Raw genomic sequence first — 24,747 nt, forward strand, 5'->3', positions numbered from 1 at the left:
TCAGGAAAACAGTGACAGACCTGGTCGAAATATTTATTAACCGCATTAATTAGTTCACACGTGTTGTTTCACAAAGCCATCAGCCTGACAAATAGAGTATGAATTCTTTGGATTTCAAAAATTAAAACACTTTCACTTTGCTTATCACGAACAAACCAGAGGTAAATGCAGCTGCACGTTAAACTACAATATATTTAACGTCATTTTTTCTCATTTTTTGAAAGGGAGGGGAGGATGTTGGGGTACAAAATCTGTCATGTACCGCAGCACTAAGTTCGTCAAGTCTTTGATAAGGATTCAGGCAGGCAATCCTTTCCAAAGTGCAGATCAAAGCCAGTAACTGACTGCTTCAATGCAACCTCTAATATGAGCCTGAAGACACGTTCTCGCCTTGATGTCGTACCATACTGCTTATACATTACAAAGTCAATATAGCAGCACTGCTGATAACACTGTCAAGTGTGCTCATTGTGCTTAGCAAATTCAGGCAGTTTTTTTTTTCTTTCACTATTTGTGAGAGCGCTGGCTCATATTGTAAACACAAATGGCTTATTCAAATCTAGGTCTGGGCAGCGCTTGTACTGTCAGATGTTCCTCAGAGTGGATTGAGGCAAAATCACAGAGGTGTCAACAGCGCTTGACGGCTGTAACTAAGCCATGAAGGAAGACAAAAATCAGGCCAATACAACATTTGAATAAACATATGCAGAATTTCTAATTCTGCCACTTTCCATACGATGTCAAACACTGTAATTTTTCATTCAAGCAATTCTTCAATTTGACAGTTAAACTTAATTCAACATTGTCAGTGCTCAAGACTTAAAATCTTTCCACATAGCTCTAGGTTTTTACACATGAACCGAGCACTGTAAAGGGGTTTGAATCATTACAATTATCATTAATTATTAATCATTACTATCTGTTTCTTTGTTATTCATGTCCTCCTGACCAGACAACATGAGGTCTTTGAGGGTGATTAAAATGTCATAAACAGGCAGCAATATTAACTTGTTCTAACAAAATTAAAAATGTTCCTAAGATTCATCTACATATCCTGTAAATCTGTCTTAAAGCTGCCTTGCATAACCTTGCTGATGCAGCCAGGGATTTATTCTGACGTAATTTGAGGAGAATAAGGAGTGAGCTGTGATGTACTTTACCGATTGACGTATTTCTTTGATTGAAAGACATGCAGTAGAGGGCACTGGTTTCTTAAAGGAAAAATGCAGTGAACAGTGTGTATGTATGGGCCCAAAATAAAGACTTACTCAGCGAAGGGACCACCTGCTTAAAATTTCAACTCATCCATCGCCTCAGTCAGACCCGTTGCACTTCTTTGAGCATACATGCATGAATACGGAGAACTACTGCCACATTTATCATGGCTTGGGCAGCCACATCGCCAAATGCCGCAGGACTGAACAACACACAGAGCAATAAAAAAAAAACTGCATCAAGACTGGAAAATCATCCAACCAGACAACGATCTGAGTTCTTTTAAATAATGGCTGATTTTTTACAAAATAACAACGAGCAATTTATTGAGAGAAATGCTGACAGGGTGCACACAGTTTCCAAACCAGCACTACTTCTGACATTCATCTGTGACAGACTGAACAGCTGGCAGATTATCAATCGTAATCATTTAGAGCAGGTCAGTTGTTTGGTCAGTCGACCATTTTGGTCCAGACAGAAATATCTTAACAACTATTGAATGATTTGAGATCAAACTTTTGGTCCCTGACCTTTACTGTATTGCATCAAAGGTCAAAAATTTCTTGTAAAATATCTCATTATCTAGAAGATGGATTGGGACAAAATTGTGTACAGACATTCATGGTCCCCAAAGGATGAATCCTAGTGACTGTGATCCTCTGACTTTTCCTGTGTAGCCCGTATGTGTTTAAATAATTTGTGTCAAAGACTCTTCAAGAGAGTATCTAGAAAATACATCTAATGTAAATGCAAACAAACCTCCAGTTATTCTCATATTACTATCTACACTGTTTAGTGATGCATGAATTTAAAACATAAGCAAAATATTTTCACTTTTCACTTCTCACCTCTTTCACCAGATTTCATTCTGTCAGAAACACTAGAAACTGTGTTTCTAGTATCCCTCAGCCTTGACTGTTCTACTCCACAGATTTTAACTCTGGCTTTTTCCATGAAGAGGTATCTCTCACCAGCACACTGTTCTGGAGTTCTCTCCCTGGTGATTTGATTAGCTTTTGTTGCCTCTGACAATCCATTATTTACTCCTGTCTTGCTCATTCGTGGTCTCTGCTCTGACAGAGAATATATGTGGCTAATTTTGGCAGGGATCATGCCGAATAAATACAACCTTAGACGTCTTTGCCAATTGCCCCAAACCTTTACAACACATTTTACACACACTTTGGTTTAACTTTACACTGACACACGGGGGCTACATAGGGTAGAGAACATTGGCTCAAGCAATTAACCTTTGCGAATATTAAATATCACACACCATCTTTGTCTTGATCTGTAATTAATTTTGCAGTTGATGATTTTACGACTTTACCCTCTGACATGCTCCATTACCTTTGTTCATGGTCACCATGGACATCACATACCTATCAAACACACTGTAAAACATTCAATTAATTTTAATCACAACAAAGAGCAAATTCACTAAAGCCTTTGATTCAACTTAAAATTAAATCAACAAATCAAAGCTAAATTAAGAAAAAAAAGCAAAATTATCTACTAGATCTTTAAACAGGTGCATGGATCAGCGGTATGTCACAACTCATCAGGTATCAGATATTTCTGAAGCACAAACACACCACGCATCAAGGTGACCCTAATTCATGGAGCTCATCAGCGTCCCTTCTGACAGATATCAGAGCTCCGTTTATAGCCTGCAGGGACAAGAATCATTTCCACCTGTGCATGTTTTCACTTGCACAACCAAAACTGTGACATAATGGCAGTCTGCTGCTGGCCCCTGTGGTCAAAGTGCTGATAGCACTTGGTGTTTATATGGTTCTTACCAGGAACCATTAAATCTTAAGCTCGACAAGAGAGACTGTCCAGCGACAGCTTACGATGGTCTTCTCAGAAAAATGCAGAAAGGAAAGAAGGATTACAAACAGCATCGCAGACAGGTGAAATAATGCCACGACAGAAGGCTGACTACACAACACTAGAACATGTAAGGAAATGTATAACATCAACCACAGCGGGGGTGTATTTTTCTTGTATTTTACTACCTCGATGCATTTCAGAGAAGAGAAACGATAAGGTGGATGATATACACAAGATTAACAACACGACAGTGAATCCTTTAGCCTGGAAACACATTAGTGTGCAACTGTAAAACATCAGAATGATGAAAATGCTTATTGCATGTTTTAGTGCTTATATGGATTTCATAAAACATGTAGTACCCAAGGACAATACTTCAGAAAAGGCTCCTCTGGTAATGGTTTGTGACATATTACTATGAAGAAAAAAAAAATTAAGTAGAACTTTGCGATCATCAAAACCTGTGAAGATGAATCTCTCTGATTTCATCATGAATCACTCCCACCACCACTGAAGACCCAAAGGTGAAATACATTACCCTATTTAGAAAGTAATTCATATGGGAGTCATAATTTACAGCGCGTTTCCTCGTGATTTTGTCTGCCTTGCTGCAGTGATTGGAACATGTATTTGAGACAAATGACATGTTAACAGAATCATTTCATGGTTCAGCACTTTCACTATGATTTATACCACAACTGCTTAGCCTTTAAGGTCCGAGTTCGCACCAAAAGGGCAAAATATCTATTTTGATTGGAACAGAGATGGAGGACTGTCAGTTGAAGATATATGTCTAATTCTGTTAACATCGTAGTTATCCCCAAAGTCAAAGAGTCTTACAGATCTGCAGTACTGAAATGGGATTGGACACTGACATGGGAAATGCATATACTCCCTCTTATTATGACTGCTGTTTGAAAAGGAAACGTGCCTGCTGCTTGACAGAAACCACTCATCCAGTTCCAGGTTGTTTTTTTTAAATTTTAATTTTCCCAAACACACAATCCCTAAGCTACATCTACTCTTCTAAAAAAAAAAAAGGTGGCGTGTTATTAAGTGCATGCCTGAGAAAAAAACATCCTTCTATTTTACCGAGGCGTCCTGCTTTTAGCCGTCCCTTCTCTTGTAATTATTTTAAATTCTGGTTGAATTTGGTGCTGATGAAATACTGGGTTAGCTCCCATAATTCCTGCCACACAAGCCATCCACGTTCCTCCTCTGGCTTGGCAGGGAGGAGATAACATTGTGACGGGGAGGAGGTGACAGCCTCATCTCAGTGTGAATGGAGCTAATCACCAATGCAAATTGCAATCAGAAGGGCATATCTCTACCTAACTGAGAGATAATTGCGCGATTGTGCTGATAACAAAAGGTCAACCGCGTGTAGCCACTAAGCTCTCAAATGATCATCAGACACACACTGTCTCCAGCAGTGAATATTTTTACAGACTGAATCACTGCATTAATTTGTAGGACTGCAGTAGGCCAGTACACTATACATTTTTTTTTTTTTTTGATGATGAAGATTTTGAACACTGATTATTCAGCAGATGCTGCCTTTGAGATAAAGAAACAATTGCAAATCCAAAAATGCAGCGACAACAAGAAACACGGATCAAACCAAGGAGATCCAGTTTAATTTTCTAAATTTCAAATCATAACAAAAATAAATCCATTTGCCAGGACAGTCATTTTTCCTTTTATCACTTCTGCTGTCAAATTCAGTTTGTCATTGTCCCCCTGACAGAAGGAAAGGCAGTATTTGAGTGTCCTTGTGTGGGCTGCCTCCAGCTGTGTGGTAGGAGCGCCCTCTAGTGGACTCACCGTGGGATCTTGAAGAGGGCTTTGACTGGATGCATCTCAGCCAGTGGGGGATCTCCGTCTGCCAGCTCAATAGCTGTGATGCCGAGCGACCACACATCACAGCGGGCGTCGTATGAATAATCGTACTGCTGTTCACAGGCTATGACCTGGAAACATGACACCACAGTGACCATGTGAACATCTAATTTAGACTGTTGTTGAGTCCTAAAATACATATTTTCTTCTCAAAGCACATTAGGACATTGACAGTGAGGTGAGGTTAATTCACTTTTTCCCTCCAGAGTATCAGAACTTACCTGAATATTAAGTCCTATTCATTTTAAATAATTAAATAAAGCACTTTTATTGATACAACCTTAGAGAAACTAGGTAGTAATTTGAGGAAATTTACATTAAAAAGGACCCTAAAGTTAAATGTTCCTTCCTTTCTCTCTCTAACTGCCAAAAATCTGGCAGAGGTACAGATGTCTATATTTATGGACTATTTAAACACTGAAAGGTCAGTGCAGTAGCTGGTGTTATGAGCTTCTCTTTTCCAAAGTCAATAATTATAACAGACACTACATTTTACAGCTGGGTTTATTCTAATTGCCCCTGAGGTCCCTCCCTGCCAGCCAAATCACTGCACCTCATTTCTGCCAAAGAGTAACCCGAGGGGCCACAGACTCCCAGCTATTAACCTTGAGGCGACCTCAAGAGCTGTGCCTGTGGAGGGGAATACACAATGACACGTGGGGAGAGCCACAGAGAAATAACTGAGCCTCTCTCCTTCTCTTTTTCTCTCTTTGTAGCGCATTAAAACAGACTTTGCTCATTTAAAATGTTCCATTAGGCTCTGGAGCATGTGTTTTACTACTGCATTATTAGAGATGAACATGTGTGTGTTAACTGAAGCGCAAACTGACTCTGACCTCAGGAGCCATCCAAAACGGAGTCCCGACGGATGTGTTCCTCCGCAACCGTGCGCTGGTCAGTTGAGCTGAAACACCTAAAAAATAAAATAATATCCATTCACTTCTTATGATAAATAAGATTTAGGTATTAGTATTTTTATCAGTGTGAATTTCCTAAGAATGGAAGCTGAATTTATAGCAGAGACTAAATGTTTGAATTAATCAATAAATCCTGGCATATAATTTAGTATGGCAACCTGCCAAGCAGTAATAATAATGGGCTATAATCATTTCAAATTATGTAGGACAGATTTTTATCAGCATGAGTCCACTTCATCTCCATGACACAGAGGACATAAACATGCCTGGGGGTGACTCAAAGTCATTTGCCATTACAGTTTTCTTTTAATATGCAAAGGATCACATAATGCAATTTAAATGAGCAATAATAGCCTTAGGTTAAGGCTACGGTCCATGAAATAAAAAGATGTTATGGTGAGCAAGGGACTAAAGTGTGGAGCACATTAAATGATTTATCCTGTGCTTGTGTTCCCCTTCACAAGCAATGTTGCAGGGATGTGGTGCTGACACTTCCCATAGATCCGTCAAACACCAAAAATAACTCATTCATCTAACAATGCACTTCAGAGTAAAGATAAAGCCGATTCTCAGACATTGATGCATTTGTCTCTTTCTAGCAATCCACGAACTGGCTTAAATTGCTTCTTTCAAAGACCATTACCAAAGTCAACCAGTTTGACTCCTCCCTCAGTCGTCAGGAGGATGTTGTTGCCTTTGACATCACGATGGATAATCCGATTGTTGTGCAAATGCTGGAGACCCTTTTAAATTAGAGGACAGAAAACACAAGGTTCTCAGCACGAATCACGATCACATTATTAGTCATTAGGCATTAGTATGAATTGGAATATGATGCATTAAAACTCGAGCAGTGCAAACTACACAAAAGAAATCCCACGGCTGTTAAGAAGAAGAGACATTCACCGCCTGCCACGCTTCCCCTGCCGAAAATAAAATATTCAGCACGCTCTCTGCATGTTTGTATCCCACCACCTCCCTAACATTAGCAGCTTTGCAGCGGGCCATCTTACCAAGAGGGCACTGTATAAGATGTATGAGATAACGGGCTCCTGCAGACGCTGGCCTCGCATGAGCAGGCCTTTGATGAGTTCTGTGACAGAGCCGCCGTTGCACAGCTGGGAGGGAGACAGAGAAACTCCAGTGACTCGTCCATCTTTCACCACTCTAGATTATGATTCATGGGGAGAGCTAGCCCACACACACAAGTAAGAGGAAGCAATGTAGCATCACTTTGGCAGCGTGATAGCATCAACATTCATGTAGGTGGGTTGCTGTGGCAAACTGAGGTATATTTCACAAGGGTTTCGCAGAAGCAAGTTATCAAGTTAGTTTTCAGAGTTTTAATGATTTTTTTGGCTCAGATACATAAAAACGCAGCATTTTGATGTGAGTGACATGTATGAGTTAAAGGCGACATTCAGTGTTTCTCGCCAAATCAAATATGTATATTCTTCAGCCCTACACCCCAACATGTAAATGCTTTTTCTTCCTCATAAGACAGTTTGCAAAGTTGTTGTTTTTTTTTCGAACATTTTGAAACCCAGATTGATTACATCCACACACATCTGTTGGCAGTCTTCTTCTGTCCTACCCTTTGATAGCACATTGCTAGATTTCTTTCTTACAGCTATGCTGGCTCAGTACAAAAGTATAAAACCACATCCTGTTGTTTTTACAGTTTTTGTCCAGATATAACAAATTATTGTATTTCTGATGTACATGTAGGTTCTCATAAAACCATTTAAAATCTTAATTAATCATCTGATAATTTCTATAAACTAAATCTGATGGGGTTTTTTTTTTTAGAGAAATAGGTTGTCTCATTAGAAACTTTTTGACTAATGAGGTTAGTTGTTTATCAGATTTATTAGCAGAAATATTAAGTTTGTTGGTCATTAGCTTTCTTGAGCAATGCTCTACTGTTGACTTGTATTTTCTTTTTTGTTTTGTTTTATTCAACATTAAAACACAAATTACAAACACCAAACACCACATCTTTTAGGAACATGTTTTGTTTGGCCTATGGTTAGAATGGCAAGTTCCCACAAGTACAGTGCAGACCGATAAGCCCACCCATTCAAATGTACAGGTACACAACTATATACGTATAAGCACTAAAGCACTAATGCTTCTCTGTACAGATGTAAACAGCACCTCCTCACTCATACAGACATATTTCCCAAAATGTCAACATACTTCTTAACTTGAAACACAAAACTATTAGCACTAACACACAGTTTGAAAACCATCAAAATACCATACTTGTCTGTAAGCATGTAAGTGCAAGTAATGATCCAGAACCTGCACTCACAGCAGAAATAAAAGACATTGTGAAGAGCTCACCTCCAGTACCAGCCACAACTGTCCGCCTGATAGGTTGTCTGACTTGTAGAACATCCCGTAAAACTTCACCACATTAGGGTGGTTGGACAGGGACCTCAAGATGTTGTATTCTGCCTCTATCTCCTCATCCACATCCTTTAAACAGCACCGGAAAACAGGAAAGAATTGGAATGTAGAATTGCATATAGATGTAGAGATGGAATGTGATAAGGCAATAAGAAAGTGATAAGTGATAAGTGATAAGTAACAAATATAATATTTATGCTTAAACACTTCAAGTTACATTGTATTTTTGAAAGACAGCAGTAAAATAAGTAATAGGTTAACTATAATTAAAATGCTAAAGACAGTGTTAAACCCAGAAACAAAAGGAAGGGACAGGCCTGGGTGCTAAACTATTTCTGGAAGCACTTTTCTATCAAAGTAAATCTCAGAGGGGGGGGAAGAGCAACAGTCAGAGAGGCAGAATTTCTCTTCCTGGATGTCTGAGTGATAGTGTCAGCAGTCTAATCAGGGAGAGGGATGGGAGAGGAGGCAGCTTCATCTTCGTGGGCATCAGGGAAGCATCATGGTGGATAGTGCTGCCAGGACGGGGATTGTTCCACTGACACAATCACAGGCACGCCTCCCGAACCAAGCCTCACTAGCACAATACGGTGCCAACGCAGAGTCTACAGAGTCCTTATCACTCAGACAAATGAACAGATACACAGAGAGGATACAGCCAATGCAAAAGCCACACTTTCTGGTAAGGGTGTGTTAGACTTAACATGACAGGAAATAAATGAAAAGGGGGGACGTTGATATATATCACTGGAGCAAGTACAACTGCATCAAGATGGAGAGGAGGAAAAAGTACTGGCAACTTACTCTGTGTGAATGGCTTGAATGCTGAGACAAATCACAGAGTTACAAAGAAAAACACAAAGGATTTAGTCTTTTTTTCCCCCTTGTGTCACAATATTATGAGCTCTTGTAGACATGAAAAAACTGTCAGAATGAACTGTTGTGGAGCACTGCCTCTCCAATACTAATAATAAAAACTTAGAGTAGGAGCCAAACTCAGAGATGCCACATCACTGTTTGAATGATCTAATTTATGCAGCAAAATAATACACACACTCAGTCCTACAACTGTACATCACATTTTCAATTAAATTAACTAAATTTCAAACTGCTTTACAGATACAGGGCAGTTTGGCTGAACGTACATGCTGAGTACAGAACAGAATATCTGACAATAAACAAGGTACAGGGTACTATAAATCTAAGCTGCTACAGGTGATGGACACATTTAGAGAAGCCTTAATGACTGCACTAATGCAAGAACTGTCTTTTTCAAAATCGTAAGCTTCCCTGTTTGTATAACCACATGCAGATCTAGCTAATTTTACACTTGCAGTCCTATAGCTAGAAGCTACTTCTGCAGGTAAATGAAGGCAGCACAACAAAAAAATGCACATGTATGACAATGATGCACTTCAGTTAAATAGGGCGGTGGGTGGGTCCATTCTGCAGATAAATCCAAGCATTCACATTACAAGTAACTGATAGTTAAGAGCCTACAGTCACGCAAGCGGCTCTGTAAGGTTGTACGTAAGCATGACGGTGCTTTGAGGTAAATGCTAATGCTGGATAACTGGATGAAAATCATTTTTAATTGCTGGCCATAACCCATGCAACCCTTAATGATGGGTCACAAGTGGTCACAGTTTCAGTTTAAGGAGCTACAAGCCTAAAAGGTTTGGAACCACTGCATTAAATGACTGTGAATGAGTTTCTGGATGTAGTGACAGATTATATTAACTACTAAGTGCTACTTTAGATTAATATACTACAAAATGAAGCCCTAGCTGGTTCTATGTCAAGCACAGAGCTCCTCTCCCACTACAGTTAGTGTTTGGTCAAACAGCTTAAGGTGATGGTTATGAGGCTGTAATAAGATGAAACTTTTTCAAATCGACAATATATTTCTGTAAATAAATCAGTCAGGTTTAACAGATACATGTATCTAGACCTGTAATCATTTATAAAGCCAGTAGTCAGCTGAAAATAGACAAAGTTTCCACAGTTAATAAGCTCTTACATTCTGACTTACATTAATCGGGTCCAGCACTTTCACTGCTGCCTGACTTCCATCCTTCTTGTTGGTCACTCTGTAGACTTTGCCGTACGTCCCTTTACCGATGGTCTCCACTATATCCCAGTTACCTGATGGATCGCCCAGGTTCTCCAGGCCAATCATGCTGGACTTGTAGGGATACAGTCCATACAGTGACCTCCTGTAAGATAAACACAATCCCAGATTAAGAAATCTCAGATTATGACAAAATTATATGTCCTTGCTTCTCAATACATCTGTTGTGATTATAAGGTTTATACAAACTAAGGAAACTGTTAATCCCTTTCTAACATTTAATACTTTGTCCAACAAAAAGAAATCTTCTTGTGAATAAACAGTCAATCCTCACTACAGACCAGACGGGCTTTTATAGTCTTACAGCAAGACAGAAAAACATATTGTCTTACAGTTAAAACCACAGAGAAGCAGGTAATTAAAATGTGTACAGCCCACGGTGTAGGTATAGCACACAGAGAGGTACATTTGTTCCCAAAGGCCTCTTTGTTTAGCTCAGTGAAACGACTATCCGCCAAGGGATACACTTAACAGGTTTAAAACAGGAGAAATCAAAGCAAAAACAAAGCAGTCAGCTGTAGGTGTAGATGACAGTACTCTACTTACATGGCAAGTGTTATTTTCTTCTGACTCATCGGGGCTGAGAAAAATTACAACTAAGGAGTCTCTAGTGATCATAATATAACAACACCAATAGCAACAGCAATTGCTTCCTCAAGAGGACTGGCAACAAGTGGCATTTCACACACAGACACTGAATTAGCCCTCTCCACAGGGACCTTGTCACTGCCCACTAAGAAGTGCAATCTCCTCGAGATCAATTGGATTGGACAGAGATTAACTTGACAAGAGCCGCCCTGAATGAGCAGTGAACCAGTGCCACACCTCCTCGGAAACAGTTTTGAGAAATGATTGAAGTGTAAAATGTCTTCAGCCTATGACACAGTTATAAAGACTAATGATCGACAGCGATGCAAAAGGCCGACATTGATGTTCCTGTGACAAAATACAACATGTGAGACCAATGATGCAAAGCATTAAGTGTCAAAACAGCTGAAACTGACCCACATGATGGATTAGGAGACGATATTGCCATGTAGCGATACATGCATCCTATTTTTGAAAAAATGACACATACTCCAGATAAACATGATGGAGAGGAGGAATGTTTGTGTACAATCGCACAACTGCTCCACTTGTCATAAACTTGTTATGCATCACAGAGGGTTGTATGACCCTGAGGGAGGAAAGGAGAAATCGTTTTGAATCGAGATTGATGTGAAAAACGCTGGATGATGTTTAACCCTCAGGAGATGTGGCCACTCATATGTAAAGACAGATTCATGAATTGTTGTGCACACGGTTTGGTATTAGATGGATTATACCAGTATTCTGTGGAGATGTTCAAATATGCGGCACAGAGATAAAACTGATATCCTTCACTGTGTCCTTCAAGGAGCAGCCTGTGATTCCTTTTGTAACGATACAATATCACACATTTAAACACAAAGATATACAAAATCACTTACATACAAGTCCGGTTTTATCTTCAGCCTAATAATCCATCACTGATTGCTGCCCATCTTAAACTGTCCATGGCTAATGCATCACGCCTGTCTTATTAATCAACAAGATCCAAACCTGTTTATCTGCCATTTATAACTGTCGTTTTGTTTTTGTAACATGTGTCCACACAGTGCATTGAACACATCACCAGACACCAGTCACTAACTTTTGTAACAGACGGCTCATGTTCCTCTACGGCACCAGATACCTGCTCTGCAATATAAACATTTTCCTGCAGCTTATAAGTAAAGTTTGGAATCACATGTGCAGCTGCAGGTCATTTGAGGATGATTATTGTCTCAACTGACATATAGTTAAATGCACAACACATTTTTAGAGGCCTTTGTCTATTATTGTATCTGTCTCTAATTATCTCGTCCTGCAAGAGCTTTAAAAAAAAAGTATAAGCTTTCAAGGTAAAAGTACATCCCGAGTTCAACATTTTATTGTACATCACTGAAGCATTGTTTTAGGCTACCACAGCACAAATAATCTCACCTACTGTTTAACCATCAATGATCAAAATATAATTTATTTCATATACTTCACAGCAACAGACTGCAACCTGCAACCATACACAAATACCGAATGTGCGCATTTACTCTATTCAACAATCAAACTAGTGTTTAAAGATCAATAAAGCCATAAGTCACGCATACCTGTTTCTGTGAAAGTGTTTGTTCCTCTCTCTTACACCAAAATGCACCAGACTAATTCACGCTAATCTATGGAGATTAATAATTCACTAGTAATCTGCAACCTGATCTGCAGAAGTGTTAAATATTCAAGTGGCAGATGTATCCACTCATAATAGTGGCTGATATGAAGCATCTCAGGTTGCACACAGGTTACCAGGAAGTTCATGATAGTTGCTAGGTCACATGATTCCTGCCTGTCTCCCCCTATGAACATAATGTTCTTTACACACTCAGCTGTTGCTACTTGATCTAACACCTTCTGACATCTTAGCCTCTTGAATGTCAGTGACAATGGTGTAATGATCATCCCTGCAGCTGCAGTAGCAGTTGGTACGTTGTAGGAAAAGGATTCCACTGAGGACAGTCTGTCAATAAAGTCAAATATGAGTCTAAAACTGTGCAGGGAATTCCCCTGTTTACACTCATTGTACAAGCTCATAAATGGATCTGGTCTCCTTAACAAGGATCTACATCTGCATAACAGAACTTACACGCTGAGTGACAACTAAAAACAAGTTATTATTCCACCTGAAAAACCACAGCACTGGATGTTCTTGTTGTCATGAGTTCAAAGCCACAGGGATTTACAGTGAAAGGTAGTTACACAGGCTGGAAAGAGCTTTAATATCTGCAGAACTTTCTCCAAGAAGAGCTCAGATTTTCTTACATGTTTTAAAGCAGAGGTTCTCAAACTTTTACTGTGCCTTGTGAAAGTCAAAAAGACTTTCTTTTTGACTTTCACAAGGCACAGTAAAAGTCTTCCCACCACAACCCTCCACTTGGCATATGAATAATTTATGAACTTGTTACAATAGTGGGGAAACTAGTTTTTTTTAAAAAAGTGTGTATATATATATATATATATATATATATATATATATATATATATATATATATATATATATATATATATATATATATATAATGCCAAAGTGTATATATATATATATATATATATATATATATATATATATATATATATATACACACACACACACACACACACACACACACACACACACACACACACACACACACACACACACAAAACATTATCAGGTTTACTCAGGTTAACTAATCCTTAATTGCTGGCCAGTTTTCCCTCCTCCAGATCTTTAAAAAGTATTAAGGCAATGTGAAAATGTTCTATTAAGCTTTGGCTGCCCTGGTTATAGTCTGTGGACACATACAGATGGTCTCATTTTAAGGGGTCACAATCCAAAAAAAGGCTGGGAACCAATGAAGTAAACCGCAAGTCAGGGTTTGGTTTTGGCTTTGGTTTAGCTGACGTGTTTGCTAACATGATAGCCTTGCTAGCATCACAGCACTCTTGTTTGTTTATTGTTCCCAAAATAATCAGATTAATTAAACTTTAGTTTCGATCCATACTTTTTTTTCTTTGACAGCAGAGACTTTCCTTAAATTGTTGACCTGCAGTCCAAGATCTTTTATGTCTTATTGTTAAAAAACAGAGAGAAACCACAAGTGCTGTTCTTTTAAATAGACAGGAGATACACAAGTACTGCTTTAGAACAGGACACCACTGGTCCTAGATGGCAACGCTCAGGTTACCCTTTGTTTACCATAGTCTGTCAGCAGACCTGAAAAAGGGACATTGGATCTGGTGTTCAAAATGCTGGTCAGTGCTTCTCTGTGGCTCTGTCAAGCAGTTTTTAGAAAAAACATCCACCAAACTACAAATAAAAATCATTGCAATTTGTGTAAAACCTGAGATGTGTAGCTATATGTATCGCTTTGTTATAATAGTAAATGTGGATGCGTTGTGAGCTATATAATATGCTCTCAGCATTTACATTTATGGTGCATCGATATAATGCCAAAGTTCAGGAATGGCTGGAGGTGGTAAGAGCTTTAGATGATGTGACCAGCTGCAGCACAGCGACTGTCTTTGTCACCAGAAACAGTGCAAAGTAAAAGTGAGTAATCTAATTTTCTGCTTCCATCAGACTCGCACAATCCCACCGTCTCTGGAAAAGCCTTTCGGGAACTTGGTAAACCCTTTGGTTAGTCTGTGGAGAGGAAAAAAAAACTCTGAACTATAATCCCTTTTAAGGGGATATGAAGAGGCTTTGCAGTAAACCTCCAGTAGCCACGAGTCAGACCTAAGGCCCTGTGCCCTTGTTCTCACCCTGGATGACCAAAGCCTCACACTGCCAGAAACAAACACAGTTTTCAAACTTTAATGGTCTTAATCTTTGCAGTGCACCTGCACCGTTAATAATCAGGTCTAGTTCAGCCTAAATCAACCTAATTAACGACCACACAAGCATCAAAGTAATCAATCTAAAAACTAGAACCACAGTTATAAAGTAGCCACTGTGATCTAATCACCAAACTCACAGCACAGTTTCTGCAGCGACTGTGATATGATGCAGTGTTATACTGTGGAGGGCAGTGCTGTTTGCTTAAATATAACAAGTAAAGGTGGAAGATGGATAAGGTTGCACAATCTGGGTTATTTTTTAAGAATTACATGTTTTTTGGGGGGGGTTTTCTACCTTACCAATCTGATCATTCTAACAAAAGTGTAACTGTTATTATACCATTTTCAGTATAATAACATTACCATTTCAAATATGAGTTAAGCAATTTCCTTCCTTTGTTTCAATGTATGGACTGTAACTATAGTATAATGTCATATGCTTTACAGTATTGCAGTATCACTGCAGCTTAATGTATTTTAGATGATTGAACTTACTAGTGATTGAAATATCTAATGTTTGATGTCTTGAAAATAGCTAACTTTATGGTTGATACACAACAGAAAAACTACATTCATTTTTGATTTCACTCTGCATCATTTGAAATACGGATGCTCTTTTTTATTTGTTAAATCATGACCAAATTATCACTGCAGGTGATAATGACCATTTTTATTTTGAAATGCAGCAGTTATTAAAATTTACTGATAAACATGGAAAAAATGTTTTGAGGCTTAATATGCAGTGTATCAACTATTCTGATTCAGGTCTTTACATTTTGTGTGCAAGATGAGATTGAGGCGAAAATTAAGAGTATAACATTTTGTGTTAAGAACTCTGAAAATTGAAACTGCAGAGAAATCTAAGCAAAAGCTGTCGTTAAAAACTGTAATAATGTAGTTCTATAAATCACGCCATCCACGTTCAGTAATCACCTACAACTTGGAACTTTTTTTTTTTGTGCTCCATGCCTAACCAACAAACCTCTTGATGATCATGTATTCATGTTCACTGGATGTCCTCTTACCTCTTTACATTATTTCTCTTTTCTGTTAACTCTTCTGAGATAATTTTGCAGATGTGGTACCAATGGGGAACTGCAAGCCACAGCTGTATACTGCCAATTAACACCACTGTATGAAGAATATCTCACAATGTAAATTAAGCCTTGTGCCACCAGAATAAAAATACATCCAGACAATCTGACAGTGAAGGCCTGAAGATGAAGAAAAGTGAGTCCTACCTTGACTTTGCTGCCTCCGCATTTCCATCTCTAAAATCTGCAAAACAGGGGAAACTGTTTGAGACATCAGCTGATTACCGATTTCCATCTCTTGAAATATGGGTTAACACAGTCAACACTGGAGAGTTTTACATTAATCTTACTGTACTGGCTTTAACCAACAACTCTTTACATGCAGCTTACCGTCCATAGCAACATACCCAAACGGATTTCCTCGTTTACTCGGTGAAGGACTTTAATTATTAACAGTATAGACACCGGAGTATGTTGCCCTGCAGGCCGGAAGCTGTTAGCTGACCAACATCACCTTATAAAACCCTCAATGGTCTATTCATGCTCTGGGAAGAAGTGTACCAACCTGGACAGGGAGTGAATGAGGAAATGTCCAGTGATGCTTGCCGCAGCACCGCCTGAAACACCAGCATCTCTCAGCATGAAACTTATCACACAGTCTTGGTGGTTTTTACCCAGATAAAATTCCTCTGCAGGTCCATACGAGAACGGTTTTCTTCTTGTCTAATTGGCAGAAAACAGAGGCTTTGTGCGGCCATTGGTCATTACCCCGAGGGCCCTGCTTGTTTATGAAGTTTCAACCCAATTACCATGCAAAGGCTCAGTCACATGGCAGTGAAATTTCTCTCAGAGTACGAGGCTGACAAAGGGCAGTGAACCGTTACTTGGATAAACTGCAGTTGAAAAAAAATAAATAAATACACACACACACACATACATACTTGTGTGCACTTTTATGAACCTTAATTTCAAAAGTGGACCAACTTTCAGCTGGGAAACACTGATATTTCTCTTCCTCTTTCCTCTTGTGCACCTAACACTAACACATGGTCATGCAGATAGAAAATTGTACTGTTTTATATTTTTCTGAAAGCATAGAACAATAAAGATGAAGGTTGTCAACATTTCTTTTCCACTGTCATACCTTGAGCATACTTTGACAAAACAAATACAGTAGTGCTGCTCTCATATGGTGAACATTTTAGTAGACTGGATGATCTCAATGACAATTCACAGACTGAACAAATCGGGCAAAACAAAGAAAAAGACAAATTGGCGTGTTTATATTTTATTCACATATGTTACATTTTGCATTAAATGTCCAAGTCACACTTTCTGGTCAAACTCAGAAAGTTTGAGTCAGCACCTACAGTAATATACTGTATTCTCTCCATTCATACAGGAGAACACACAAGAGCTTTCAGTTACAATTTACACCCATTACTCATTGGCTATTTGGTTGCGGTCATTTACAAAGTGGGTCCAGCAAAATAAAGAGGAGATGAGAAACTCAGTAAACAGAAAAGCAGCATGCATGAATTAAAGAGGAAGTTTTTTCAAGTGTTAGCTAGCTCCTTAAAGATTTCTTGACGCAGGCCCAGCATTCAGAAAACTAGACATCAGGGATGTCAGCCGTATGCTGTCCATTACTCGCAAAAAAAAAATTAATGTGAATCTCGCAGGCACGACCGGACAAATTTCCTCTTTCCAAAAAAAAAAAAAAAAAAGTTGATAATCAGAAAATTAAGTAGCTAAGACACTTAAATAATGGTGGCTTAAAGGATGTCATGCACAGTGTTTAACAGATACTCACGTTTGATGATATTGTAATGCTGGAATGCAACTATAAATCACAACTAGATGGTGCATGAATAAAGGAGAGTCTTCACAATAAATGTTCTGTACTGTACTGATGACTCAACAATCAAAAGCATAAAGGGAAAAACTTTTTTCTGACAGCACAGAAAGATGAAGAGTATCGGCAAGCAACTTACATTTCATCAGGTTTCGTGTCTTGAGAGAACACTTTCACAGGACCATTACAGTATTTCAGCTCTCAAACGACGTTCAGCAGGACATCGAATCTGTGCGATGACAGTCCTTTAACAATAGGCTACTTAAATTCTGCGCGCCGGATGTTATTTTAGCTGTCTGAGAGTTGGCATTTGAGTTTCTTCTTCAGAACCAACCAGAATCAAAAAGCGCAAATAACAGGGCAGGACTACAACAAGTGTAGTGAGCGTAATGAGGTGACCGCATACCTCCTTAAACATTAAAGTGAGTTTGAGTCAACATTCCCAGCCATCTACTGTAAACTCAAAGCACAACCTTAGAAAAAAAATTCTTCACAAAAGTTAAAATTACTTATTTGAACAATGAGCAGCAGCATTTATTTAAATATCTAAAACATATTTTAAACAGCAAAAAAAAAAAAAAAGAAATTCCTGAGGATGGATTGCAACTAGACCCATAAAAAAAGAGCCTTTGCTTGTTCGCAAAAAAAACTCTAATGTGTTGATGGGTGGACTTGTCCTGCCTAGCATCACGTCAGCAGACAATGAGTGCACATTGCAATAACATCGCTACACTCATCAGGAGCTTGAAACTCATGCCAGCACAGCAGAGCACGTTTTGATAAATAAAAGGGATATGTATTAATGGTGCAAAAAAGTAATCAAACTTTGCAGGGACATTCAGCACTTGATATATATATATTTTTTTTTTTTAATTTTTTTAACCCAAATAAATATGGCAGGCGTCAAAAGCCTGTTCCATACCAATTCAAATTCTGGGCAAAGTTGTGCTTTTTACTTTGATCTTATCGAATTCTGTTTTTTTTTTTCCCCCTGTTGAAAACCACACAATAAATCACTTAAACACACACGTTAATCTTTAGGCATGATTGTACACCAAACTTCACATAAACCAAGGCTGTGGCAGCAAAACCCTCACCGGATGTTTGTGTTTTTCACATTAAGAGTTCCCAAATATTTTTCTTTCTTTATTTATTTATTCTTTTAAATCGAGGCAGACACATAAGCCAGAAAAAAAATCTTCTCCATCACGGGTTGGTGTTTTCAGTGGACTTTGGAAGATCTTAGAGTCCATTATAGTGAGGCCCCCAACGCTTATTGATGTGATCAAAGGTGTGTGAAACCCACTGTTGCTCCAACACTCGATACCTCTCTTCACATAAGAAGAGAGGCTTGCCACGGCTGGAGAAAGGCCAGAGGGGAAAACAAGAGTGAGAGCCGTGTTTTTCACTGCAGCAGCGATTTAAAAAAAAAAAAAAAAAAAAGGCTGTGTCCCACATTCTAAAAGGGTTTTGAGTATTTTGTGCATTTGTACTTGAAAACTTAAACGTACACAAAACAAATGTGATTACACCTGGAAAAAGTTTAAAACCAAATGCAAATTATGCAATTTTGTGTTGTCTTTGTGAAGTTTCATTAAAGGTGACATTTCAAAACTCACAGTTTGGAATCTGGCGGCACACACACTGCATCATTTTGCAAAGTACGTTTACTTCTTGTACACTACCTACAAAAACAGTGTGCTACAGTGTGACGCTTACAAGCTGTATATAATAACTATAATGGAACAGGGACGCAGCATGGGCATATTAAAATGTTTTAACTGTGTAATCTCACTACTGTGTAAATCTCACTACAAAATACTGTGTCTTTCCTGCCTGCATGTGATGTTTCATACCGTAAATCGCGGTCCTCCTCTCCATGAGCATCAAGGTAAACAGAGCCCCACAGGCAGAAACGATGTCCACGGATGATGATGATGACCGAAGCATTTATCAGTAGAAAGATGCCTGTAGCTGCACCACAGTGTTGGGAGTGCTACGAATGACAAGCAACAAATAAGCTTTGCAAAAACTGACCATAAAACTGTCAAAAAGCTGTAATCAGTGTGTGTGTGTGTAAAATCACTAATTCGTCAATATTTACCAGTTAGGGTTTATGCCCCCATGTGGAATATTAAAATATATACATAATACCAATATGAACCTGTTTAGACTCACCAAAACACATTCACAGATTCCCTGCTGTTTGCAACACACGCCTTTGAGACAGACGAAGGCGCCACAAACAAGGCAGAGGGCAGGGTCTTTTGGCACCTTTTTGCAGGAAGTGCAGGCCTTCCTGTGATAGTACTGGAAGATGATATTGTAGTTGTCAGGTAGCTGCAGAAGACGAGGGGCTGCCCACTGAGGATCCTGGACGAGCAAGGTCTTCAGATGAGACAAAAGAGTAAAAGTATTTGAAAGACATTCAGGCCACAGCTTTGTTGTGAACTACAGTCATTGACACAGTTTGTCCTGAAACTCTTCCTTCTCTTCCCTCAACTCTCACTCTTGTTCATAAATCCTCTCAACTTCAGTCTTCCACAAAAACTATTTATACATATATATTTGACTGTGCTTCCTTGTATTTACTTTGAATAAGCTGAAAGGGGGAAATCTGGAGTCTGTAAATCTGTAAGCCTATACTGAATAAATCTACCCAGGTCTCCTGACTTCTTCGTTTTTACGACTTCCTTTCAGCTGAGGATGCTGAGGATGGTGTCGATTCAATATAAATTGACATGCAAGACACTCAGACTACTGAATGATGAGGGTATAAGACACATGGTTAGTTGTGTAGACACGCTACTCAGAGACAGCTATGGACCTTGTCAACCAGGGTTGAAACTAAACTCAAAGTGTCAATAGCGGTTTAGCTACATAAATCATTTACAGGACATCAAGTTCAAAATGTTTTGAATTTTTAAATTGCTGAGAGAGTGAAAAATCAGTCTCTCATTTGAAAACATGCTGATATTTCCTGAACTGTTAACTGTTTTATAATAACCTTAAATGTTTTATTTCTCTGTATATAGTTTGTACACTGACTGAAATTCACATACATACCAATGATTGCTCAGACTGCATCTGAGAGAGCCCTGTAACCTCAGCACACCACTGTGTCACCAAGTCAAAGGCGCTGACCGCCCACTCCAGACATGAGGCACTGTGCACGGTGTTGGAAGGCTGAGGGGCCGAGGGTAAGAGCCCCAAACACACAGCCAAGGACGAGAACTCCTCCTCCTCCTGAGAACACCCCAACAAGAAAACAGAGGGTGAGTTCACTCTGCTCTGTTAACATCAATGATTCACAGGGTGTCAAACTCATGTCTACTGAGGTGCTGCAACACTCCATGTTTCTTTTATTGAGACGTCAATAGTGCTGGACAAGATCTGAGAAGGATCATAAGTAATCTAAATAAAATAATGCAATTGAGATATGACCCTTCTTGCTGCAAGGATACATGGGTAGGATAGTTTATGAAGGTAGAATGACATTTATGTCGTAACATACCGAGCAGCCAGTTAGGTTATCTCCGTAGAGGTGATGCTGCAGGAGGCAGGAGAGGCGAAGGAAGGGCAAGCAGAACTGCTGGAGGCTGAACTCGATAGACTGTGGGGACCACACACTGGAGCTCAGCTGGGGAGGGAAAAAATGGCAACACTTGATCAATAACCAACCAACAGCTCGCTGATAATACTGTGATGGATATCTCCCCTGGACATTAGCAGGGATATTAGACCACTGTCTCACAGGGTAATGGCCAATTCATTGTTTAAGGGAAAATGAAAAAGAGCAGAACAAAAAAAAAGGACAGGGGTGTGAGAGAGAGAGAGAGAGAGAGAGAGAGAGAGAGAGAGAGAGAGAGAGAGAGAGAGAGAGAGAGAGAGAGAGAGAGAGAGAGAGAGAGAGACATCCTGTAGACAGTTATGTTCTGAATTGCTAAACAGTCGTTTTAGTGTCTCACCATTGATGTTTCTTCAGTGTTCACCTTGTAGACACTCTTGTCCTTAGAGAGCTCACTGATAACATAACTGAGCAGCGCTTCAAAAGACTTCTCAGCGTTTGCAGCATTCTGTGGCAGAAAATGAAAATGCAGAATTTTCAAAATATTGACAACCACAAATAAAAAAAAGAAAGAAAAAATAAAAATAAAATGGGCTTGGCCTTCTCAGTCTATTAAAGTATGAAATGTGCAACACTATAGAATATAATAACTTATGCAGAGTAAGCAGAAGACAATAATTCTTTGCATACAATAACATCTGATAAGTGGAGACATTACTGAATGTGTACTGAAAAAAATTCAACTGGTTTTATAAAGAGGAAAAGCTGCAAGCATTTATCAAGCTGAAGGTGGTAGAATATAAAACAGCAGTCTTATCTCGCCTGCTGTCCTTTGTCATAGATTTATAGGGGAGGAATTTCAACTCCATGGATTTCCTTCCTCTAGGCTCTGATCTTTGCTCAGACTATCTTTTTCAACAACTTCAATTTAATTACAATGGTGTTCTACCAAATATGGATGCCGTTCTCATTGTGGATTTGAAATTCATCTTTATGGCAGCTAGTGAATGCCTGCACTACTGTTCATGACAGTGCAGAAGGAAGATACTAATCCAGGCCTCCATTAGGGTGGGAAGGTTTCAGCTATTTGTCTTTTGACATTCAAGCCAGCCACTCACTAATACAGATTTAATAGACTGAAGACAGATAGCCAATTAATGCAACACTCTCCAGCAATCACACTTTCCCAGATAATGAAGATCGATACTGTCGTCTGTGGAAAGCACATAAATGAAATCGGAAAGAGTTTAATTCATCTCAATGCTAAGTCATGTACAATGGTCTGATTTGTGGACCTACTGGGATTCTAAGTAACAATCAGAAGAAACAACTGGTTCAACAAGCAGCGGATACAAGTAGATTGAAAATATTCCCTGGTAGGATTGAGGCTGTACTGAGAGCAGAAAAGAGAAATGGTTCTCTTTACACAACTATTTCAGAATTACTTGAAGATTTTATTTTGTTACAAGTGCTATGAACATCTTTTTGGGACCAATTTCTATTTAAAGTATCCTGATTTAACACTGCAGAGCAGGGACAAAGGAAAAGTAAAAAAAGACCCATGCTTGACACTAGGAAATATAAAGTAGGTAAAATTAGCACATCATTATGAAGGTCACAGGCTACTGAGATGTAATTTCACTTTTACCTTCTTGAGTGCTCCAGATGTGCTCCAAGCCTGCCTTTCCTCTGGGCTGAACTTGGTTGACAAGGCAGCCAGAGCCTGGGTGAACTGCAGGTTGTACAGCATCTTCACCACACAGGTAAAGTGTTCTACACAGAAAGAGATGGTGACACTGTGAGCATGCCTTATTTTGAATTTAAAAAGATCTCTCTAGCATAAAAAATGCTAGTTGAGGGAAGTAGGCAGTTATTCACATGGGCATTGTATTTGGTTCCTCAGTTCTGCATAGAGAGCCTCACTGAACAGTGTGCAGGGTAATTAGCAGAGCATTTCAGGTGGAAAATGTAGCCCGAAAGATATTTAAGTTTGGCACTGAAAAGAACAACAAAGAGCATCATTTGTTTTCCACAGCAAAGGGCTGCTGACAACTCCACCCTCCTGGTCACTGTGACAAATGTCAGAACACAATACTAAACCGGTATTAAAAAAACAGGAGGCCATCCCTTTTTACCATCAAGTACAAAGGGCCCTTATTGACCAGTCATGCCTCTCCCTTTCTATTTCCCTCTTTAAAGAAATTCTGTTTTCATGCAAAGGTTTTGTAGCCCAATTTATTATGCTTTGTGCATGTTGATTAAGCCCATTATCGCTTCATTCATGTGCCTTTCTCGTTTTGTTGTACTGAAAAATAAATAAAATCAAATCTCTATTCTATTCTAGTTATTACATTAATGTTTTTTTAATATAAAAAATATATGACCTGTAGCAATGATGCACTAAATGCTACTAAGGATCATGACCTTGAGAAAAATCTGACACTTACAATCCTCATAATAAATTCTAAATTACAATTGCACAAATGCACAAACAGTAACTAACTATAATGTTAAGGTTTCAATCAAATGCTTTTCTTCACAATGTGTCCATTTTGACCATGTTCCAAGAGCCCTAATAGTCCCCTGCCAAAGGAGAACCTAATTCAGTCATCAACGAGATGATCTGCCTGCTGCAACACTTCTCCCATTAAACATCACTGATGTGTGTTGGGCTAGGTCTTTAGGTGGCCCTCCCTCGCCCCCTCCACCTTTTCTTCTGAAAGGCTGAGATGGGGGGAGATGCAGCAACATGCCCCAGATGATGGGCGAACGAAGAAGGTGCAGCCCTCCCATCAGCAGGGCTGTGTCTCTCTGATCCTCACAGCCAAATGGCAGCAACAGGAGCACACATGAGAGATGCGAAATGCTTCTTTCCTGCACTCGGCCCTGATTACGACTGATAATGGGGTTGCCCTTGTGGAGCAGCCACTGAGCAACTCCCTACTCTCTTGTAGTGTCATGATGCAGGCAGAGAAACTGTACCTTTCCGCAGAGGCTGTGGCATCGTTAGCACGAAGATAATCAGGAGGGACGGGACATCTCGAAACAGCATGGGCACCTCAGGCCTCTCTTCATCAAAGCTACTGCGAAACAAGCACAACAGCTTTTCGTTATCTTCTGTTTCACAGAAGCTACTGTCAAACAGCTTTTGTGATGGAAAAAAAATAAACACATATTCATTTACTGTCTGCAATCAATATGTTAATGCAAATAGAGAAATAAAGGTAATCGCTTAATTGAAATTACACATCCATTCTAAATATGAAAAATATCGGCAGTACTACTTTTATGTCAGCAATAATGTAAACTGTCTTCACATTAGTGTGATGGCAATTTAACATGTTGGTTTCATTTTCAAAAAGCCCCGGGTGACTTTTATTTCTTATTAGGTTGGACCCGACATCATTTCTGTAACACTTTCAACATAACACAAGCCTGACTTGAATGCCATC

At 39.1% G+C, this 24,747-nt stretch overlaps 2 protein-coding genes across 4 annotated transcripts in view; both read right to left on the reverse strand.

The window, feature by feature from the left end:
* The window catches only part of myo3b (myosin IIIB), a 62,421-nt gene extending 46,152 nt beyond the window's left edge, over positions 1–16,269 (reverse strand). Inside the window, exons 1-9 of the mRNA XM_041057836.1 lie at positions 16,263–16,269; positions 16,080–16,116; positions 12,576–12,626; positions 10,312–10,495; positions 8,214–8,348; positions 6,881–6,985; positions 6,511–6,610; positions 5,787–5,863; positions 4,876–5,021 (exon numbers count right to left, since the gene is read on the reverse strand). Of these exons, the coding sequence (XP_040913770.1) occupies positions 4,876–5,021; positions 5,787–5,863; positions 6,511–6,610; positions 6,881–6,985; positions 8,214–8,348; positions 10,312–10,495; positions 12,576–12,626; positions 16,080–16,116; positions 16,263–16,269 (842 nt within the window). The remainder of the gene's footprint in view (positions 1–4,875; positions 5,022–5,786; positions 5,864–6,510; positions 6,611–6,880; positions 6,986–8,213; positions 8,349–10,311; positions 10,496–12,575; positions 12,627–16,079; positions 16,117–16,262) is intronic.
* A 741-nt stretch (positions 16,270–17,010) lies between these two features.
* ubr3 (ubiquitin protein ligase E3 component n-recognin 3) overlaps positions 17,011–24,747 on the reverse strand; it is a 38,732-nt gene continuing 30,995 nt past the window's right edge. Inside the window, exons 33-40 of one of the 3 annotated variants that reach the window (XM_041056429.1) lie at positions 24,278–24,375; positions 22,944–23,068; positions 21,696–21,803; positions 21,242–21,367; positions 20,794–20,973; positions 19,906–20,115; positions 19,584–19,723; positions 17,011–19,087 (exon numbers count right to left, since the gene is read on the reverse strand). In XM_041056429.1, coding sequence (XP_040912363.1) covers positions 18,970–19,087; positions 19,584–19,723; positions 19,906–20,115; positions 20,794–20,973; positions 21,242–21,367; positions 21,696–21,803; positions 22,944–23,068; positions 24,278–24,375 — 1,105 coding nt within the window. In that variant the 3' untranslated portion in view covers positions 17,011–18,969. Of the gene's footprint in view, positions 19,088–19,583; positions 19,724–19,905; positions 20,116–20,793; positions 20,974–21,241; positions 21,368–21,695; positions 21,804–22,943; positions 23,069–24,277; positions 24,379–24,747 lie in introns of all 3 variants that reach the window. The other 2 variants (XM_041056428.1, XM_041056430.1) reach the window with 2 other exon arrangements.

Source organism: Toxotes jaculatrix, chromosome 15 (genome assembly GCF_017976425.1).
Source record: "Toxotes jaculatrix isolate fToxJac2 chromosome 15, fToxJac2.pri, whole genome shotgun sequence".
NCBI classification, from domain to species: Eukaryota; Metazoa; Chordata; class Actinopteri; family Toxotidae; genus Toxotes; species Toxotes jaculatrix.